Source organism: Vombatus ursinus, unplaced genomic scaffold (assembly GCF_900497805.2).
Source record: "Vombatus ursinus unplaced genomic scaffold, bare-nosed wombat genome assembly UNPS02014874.1, whole genome shotgun sequence".
NCBI lineage: Eukaryota > Metazoa > Chordata > Mammalia > Diprotodontia > Vombatidae > Vombatus > Vombatus ursinus.
Genome location: NW_020954652.1, coordinates 15097465 through 15104022, shown reverse-complemented (window position 1 = coordinate 15104022; position 6558 = coordinate 15097465). Strand labels below are relative to the sequence as shown.

The 6558-nt window shown below is 40.7% G+C and overlaps 1 protein-coding gene across 1 annotated transcript in view; it reads left to right on the top strand.

The window, feature by feature from the left end:
• Positions 1–6558, top strand: part of OTOGL (otogelin like) — a 183932-nt gene that overhangs the window by 58864 nt on the left and 118510 nt on the right. The window contains exons 22-23 of the mRNA XM_027842532.1: positions 345–397; positions 2079–2241. Coding sequence (XP_027698333.1) covers positions 345–397; positions 2079–2241 — 216 coding nt within the window. The remainder of the gene's footprint in view (positions 1–344; positions 398–2078; positions 2242–6558) is intronic.

The window sequence follows — 6558 nt, the reverse complement described above, 5'->3', positions numbered from 1 at the left end:
CCTCCCCCTCCCCTCCTCCTTCTCCTCGTCCTTCTTCTTCTATCCATTGCTGGCCTCATACTTGAAGCATTTCCTATTGGTAGGACCTGCCAATTAGCTTATGCTCTAATGGCATAGCTTTTGAGGGCCCAGGGTCACCTCTGTGCAAAAATGAGGCACCAGAGAAGGACCTTAGTTTAGTCAAATGGCCCTGAGTCTTATTACTTGCTGATAACTGAGGTATAGGATTTCACCCTCATACCTGTAGACATCTAGTTCTGGAACATTTGAGAGTTTTTGAAACAAAAAGGAAAGCTTGGTTCGAGTTCTGATTCTTGTAACGATCATTTATTTGCTTCTATTAGTCAGTGTTTAAATGGGACAGTGAAATGTGCTGAGCCTTCCCCCGCTACAGTTGGTGAGTCACAGAAACAGTCTTTCCTCTGGACCAGACTGTCATTTTACTGTTTGGTTGAAGCATGGCAATTGTAGCCCTGATGGCAATCACGTATTCAATTCAACGGTATTGCTTTTGCACCTGCTCTGTGTAAGGGAAGGGACAGGGCCCAGGTTTTTGAGTGAAGATCTGGATTCAAGTCCTGTTTCTGTCATGGGCTGGCTGTCTTACTTGGACAAGTCTGTTAACCTTTCTGTGTCTCAGGCAGCCTCTCAAACTAGACATTACAGAACAGTTACTCATTTGCAGCGTCTGAGTTTCTTCACTGGATGTTCCTTCCCTCCATCTACACTCAGGGAACTTACTTGTAGGCAGGGGGGTGGAAGGGAGGGAGCTACCCTTACAGCCGTTTTCACATTTATTCTGCCTGAGGGACAAAGTGCTTTCACTTAGTTTGCTGGTCAGGAAGAGTGCTGGTGATAAAACCCCCAGTGGAGTGATGACGGTGCTTCTTATTTACAAGGCTAATTCACATCTGGCTAATAGTTAAACGTTTTTTGTTTAGAGTCAATCAACAGCATATTGGACACACCTACTATGTGCCAAGAACAATGCTAGGTACTGGGAATGCAAAGCCAGAAATAAAATAATCCCAGCCCTCAAAGGCCTTCCCCTCTATTTGGGATAGACATCTCCTTAAAGTATTTACAAGATTTATACAAAATAAACACAAGGCAATATTGCTGCATGAGAGAGGGAGGCCCTGGCCCCTGAGGGGATTAGGATGCTTGAGGTTTTATTTATGTGTTGTTTCTTGCTGGTCAGTCATTTTTCAGTCATGTACAACTCTCTGTGACCCCATTGGAGGTTTTTCCTTGGCAAAGATATTAGAGTGGTTTGCAATGTCCTTCTCCGGTTAATTTTACAGGTGAGGAAACAGAGGCAGACAGAGTTAAGTGACTTGCCCAGGGTCACAGTTAGTAAGTGTCTGAGGCCAGATTTGAACTCAGGTCTTCCTGACCTCTGGCCTGGCACTCTATCCACTGCACCACCTAGCTGCCCCTTCATTTATGTAGGACCACATTAATCTGGTACCCATATCCAAAATGTCTAATTTATGCATGAGTTTCATATCCTACAGAAAATCTGCCAATTTGATTGCCACAAACTACCAGCTCTGGTCTCCACATATACAAAAGGTGCATACAAAATATAATACAGTTACAGTAATGCCAATATTGTTGTTGTTGTTGTTAGATGGCAGCTAACAGTGGAGAGAATGCTAGATCTGAATCAGGAAGAACTAAATTCAAATCCTGCACTAAACACTTACTAACTGTGTGATCTTGGGCAAGCCATTCACTGTTCTCAGCCTTAGTTTCCTCATCTGTAAAAGGGGGCTGAATAATAGCACCTACGTCACAGAGTTGTTGTGAGGATCAGATGAGAAGCCATGTGTAAAGTGCTTTGTAAACCTTAAAGTACTATGTAAATTCTAGCTATTATCTTTATTATTGTTAACAAAATTCATAGACATGGGATTATAGAACAGTTCTGTGAAATCTCCTGAGTAATAATCAGCCAACGGTCCTATTGCTATTTTTATGGACACATTTAAAACACAAATGTACACTTTTGTGGGATTATTAATCTGCCAATTAAATGAAGTTAATAATATCTAATCTATGGTTTATCATTGAAGTTCATACATGCCCAGAAGGAAAACGCTACTTTGACTGCAAATTTCCTGACCCAGAATTACCAGCGGCTGGTGTGAACTGTGAGACCACTTGTGTAAACTTGGCTATGAACTTCACCTGCACCCCATCTCCACCTTGTGCAAGTGGCTGTATTTGTCCCCCAGGGTAAGCTGTTCTTTGAAGAGTTTGAAGATTTAGAGTTTGTTAAAAACAGACCATATGCCAATTTTTTTTAAAGGGACCTTTACTTGGTGAAAATAACACTATTCGAGGTTGTTTTTGCAATTGATTGTTGGCAGCTAAGATACTGTTGATTTATTAATTTAATGTTATCAAATAAGTATCCGACTTTGTGATGTTACGTGGTCTAGGGGATAGAATATTAGACTTGAAGTTAGGACAATGTGGGTTGGAATCCCACTTTGATGCTTTCTCTGTGTAAGCACTACCTCATATGAATTGTAGTAGTTGAAAAAATACTATTTTGTGTTTTTGAGTCTTTTCCATAGTGTCCAACTTTACGTGACCCAATTTGGGTTTTTCTTGGCAAAGATACTGGATTGGTTTCCTTCTCCATCTCATTTTAAGATAAGAAAATTGAGGCAAACAAGGTTAAGTGATTTGCCCAGGGTCATATAGCTAGTAAGTATCTGAGTCTGTGCTTTGTCTACTCTACCACCTAGTTGCCCTTTTATTTTGTGTTTACTTTGTATGCACTTTATAGTTGTACAAGTTGGTTTTTTTTATTGAATTCAAGCTCCTTGAGGGCACAGACTACTTTATTTTGGTCTTTATATCTCTAGCACAGTGTCTGACTTACAGAAGGTACTTAAAAATGGTTGTTGATTGATTGAATGAATGATTATGTGATCATGGGCACCCTTACCTCCTCTGGGCTTGAGTTTCCTCTTCTGTAAACCAGGGACAAGAATACCTCTATAGTTAGTTCCTTCTTCATAGGGTTGTTGTTAGGTTTAAAGGAGATATTAAATATAAAATATTTTGTAAGATTTAAGGTGCCACATAAATGTCAGTTATTATTATCTCAATATTGAATTGCAGGTGGAAACTCTTTCCAGGTAGACTTGACTGAAGTTTTGAGATACTATCCCAGATTTGGAGTAAGACATCTTCTATCTCCAAAGCTCTGACAACCATCGCTATTTCAGGCATCTTTTTTTTAGCAGGCTGTTCTAATGATTCCCCTGCTCTGTTTAAAGGAGTTCCTAGAAAGGAGTCTATAATTTACATGGCAGCATTCAGTACTTTTTGTTACCTCAAATTATTTTCAGGACAGAAGGGCCTCATCCATGGTGGGAAATCTTCTGGAGGCTTATTCCTTTTCTGTAAGGTACACACACTCAGGGGTGTGTTCTGAGAGTGAGCAGAGAGATATTCCTCTGAAGGCAGTCTTCTCAAGGCAAGTGGGTCATTCAGTCACAATAGGTACACACATTCAGAGAGATAACTGGGCTATAGCCCTTCTGAGCTGTTAGTCAAAAAGCGAGAGGTTCTGCAGTTTATTTACCAAGAGAGACAATGGTATAAATGATCCTTATGTGGATGCGAAGAAAATTCCGGTGATTTGGGATGGGTTCCAGTTTCTTGACAAAAGAGCTATGTCTGATATAGAGAAAGTGGGTTATGAAGAACAACTACCCATCCATGAAAATGGAAACAGTGACTGGCAGAAATCAGGTCACAGACACAAAAACTTGGAAAGGGCAAAGGAAGTAAAGATCCCATTTTAGAGAGCAAAAGAATGATCAGAGCTCATAAGGCTGCATTTTTCATGACTTTTTTTTTCCTTTTGAACTGGACCTGTGATTTCATTATTTGTTAGGAACTTCCTTTGTGGATCTTCTTCTACCGATGACCCTTCTCTGCCTGGAGCACGTAAGAAGTTAACTGATTTGTCCAGGATCTCACAACCTACAGCATGCCAGTCATTACTTCTTAAAAAAAAATTTATTGAAGCTTTTTAAAAAACATTGTGACTTCAATCAACAAACATTTATCAATCACCTATTATGTATCTGGCATTGTAGATATAGCTTTGGAGACAAAGATGAAATAATTCTGAATCTTTAGGAATCCTGAGCTTCATTACTCAAGCATTCCAGTGAACCTATGACCTCTTCTATGTGACTATTGCCTTCAGTGATTCGAATCACAACTCATCTATACCTTCCTCTCCACTGTATCCTCCAAGAAAAGCCATTCAGAAAAATTAATCAACAGTGAACACTCAGCAGACGCTAAATAACACGAAGTTGTAGTAAGCAGGATTTTCATAAGGTCACAGATCAAGAGCTGGAAGGCCTAGGGGTCATCTAATTTAATCTAATGCTCTCTAATTTTATTGATGAGGAAGCTGAGGTTTAGAGAGGTTAATTGACTTGCCCTTGGGTACTCAGCTAGTTGGTGTTTGGGTTGGAATTTGAAATCAGGTCTTCCGGACTCTGACTCCAACCCTCTCTCCACTGTAACTCACTGGTGTTATGATTTCCTTCCCTGTTCAGAAGCTCTAGTGTAGGAGTGGAGAAAGCATATGGTAGGAATGGTTGAGGATTGAGCAGCAGAAGGAGAAGGAGGCAAGGGTAGAGGCCACTACATTGAACTGGTTGATGAAAGGGTCAAGACTGTGAATTAAGGAAAGTGAGACAAGATTGTTGTTGTTCTTCCTTTTTTTTTTTTTTTTTTGCTTTTTTGGTGAGGCATTCGGGGTTAAGTGACTTGCCCAAGATCACACAGCTAGTAAGTGTCAAGTGTCTGAGGCCGGATTTGAACTCAGATCCTCCTGACTTCAAGGCCAGAGTTCTATCCAGTGTACCACCTAGCTGCCCCCATTCTTCCTTCATTCTTGAAGAGGACCAATGACATCAGCAGAGTGATAACCTTGACTTGCAAGTGAATTGGCTTTGTGAGGCAGAGCTGTGCAAAGTTAACAGCCTCACTCTCTCCTCTAGCGTCATGGGAGGCCAGTGGCAAGACCCGGGTCGAGATGACTGGTGAATCTGAGTGGTGGATGGCAAGGATGGGGGAAAGTATTGGAGTTATAATGAGGTCAAAGAACAGAATCTGTGTAAAGTGTTTTGCAAAATTTGAATTACTTTATAAATGTTAGTGATTATCAAGAGTAGTAAAGCATGGGATAAGGTTAGATAAGGAAGAAATTACTTGCAGCTGTGAGGTTTGGGGAACACTTCACAGAGGCCTTTTGTCATTTGGGGTGGGCTATAAAGAATGGGCTAGTTGTAAATAAATGGTGATGAGAAATCAGGAGGTAAGGGCAGCAGCATTTTCTTTCAAATAGGCTTTTTGGGGGACGGCCTAGGAAGCTAAGGGCTGTATTTCTTTTTTTTCACATTGTTTCTATGGGAAAATATTTCCTGAGTTTTAAACAGCTGTGTAAAACCTTTTGGAAGATAATCTATCCTTAAATCGAGGGCAGCCTTTAGTTTATGGAGAGCAAGGTCTTGGATTTGGCAAGAAAGAGGCCATTTGTCACCTTTGACTCCCAGTGTCTTGCTGTGTCCCTATAAAAATCTGCTCTCAGGAAAGGATCTGAAAGTCATTCTCATTAAAAGGTAAAAGGACTCATCTCAGCTTTACTTCTCCCAGGAGGATTTTCATTTTAACTGAGACTGAAGCTCCTCCATTAGAATTTCTAAGATCAGCAAACAGATGGCGAGATTGTTTTGGCCTTTTCAGTCTCTCTAAAATTATGTCGTGTACTTAGTAAAGTTTTGGATTTGGAATCAAGGAAACTGGGTTCAAATCCCAGTCCTGTAGCAACTTGTGTGACAAACAACTTAACCTCTCTGGACTTCAGTTTCCTCGGTTTTTAAATGAGGGTTTTGGATGACATGGCCTCTTAGGTCCCTTCCAGCTCCCAATCTGTGCTCCTGTGCTCCTGTTCCTGGCCGGTCCCTGGTGATCGATAGGTAGGAAGCCATACTGAAAGGATTTGGGGGGTGGGGGGGGGGGAAGAGTAAAGAGAAGAGGCGTCAGGTATGGATTACTTTCTTTGGCATTTTGGAAATAAAAGAGAGGAGAAACAGGCAAGGAGCTGGATTAGTCAATAGAATCCAGAAAAAAAAATTCAGGATGGTAGAGATAGGGTTCTCGATCAAAGGTAGAGAGTAAGGTACTACCTGAAGAGGGAGGACAGGAGTCAGGAAAAGACCTTTATATAGGGTACAACCTTCTTGTGACAAATGAAAAGTTTGAGAGACATAGTTTCTGAGTAATTAGTCATTTTATTAATTATAGCTAGCAGGTAATTGATAAAATGGTCATTGGCTTTCTCTCATAAACCAAAGACAATCAAGGAGGCCCCTCAAGGCTTATATGCCCTTGGAAGAGTGGGTGTTCCTGACAGGTGGAAATCAACTCTGATTGGTTAGCAATTAATGAGAGAGTGGATATTATAAGAAGTAGACCTATTCTAATGAAGGGCTGGGAGAAATGACTGATTAT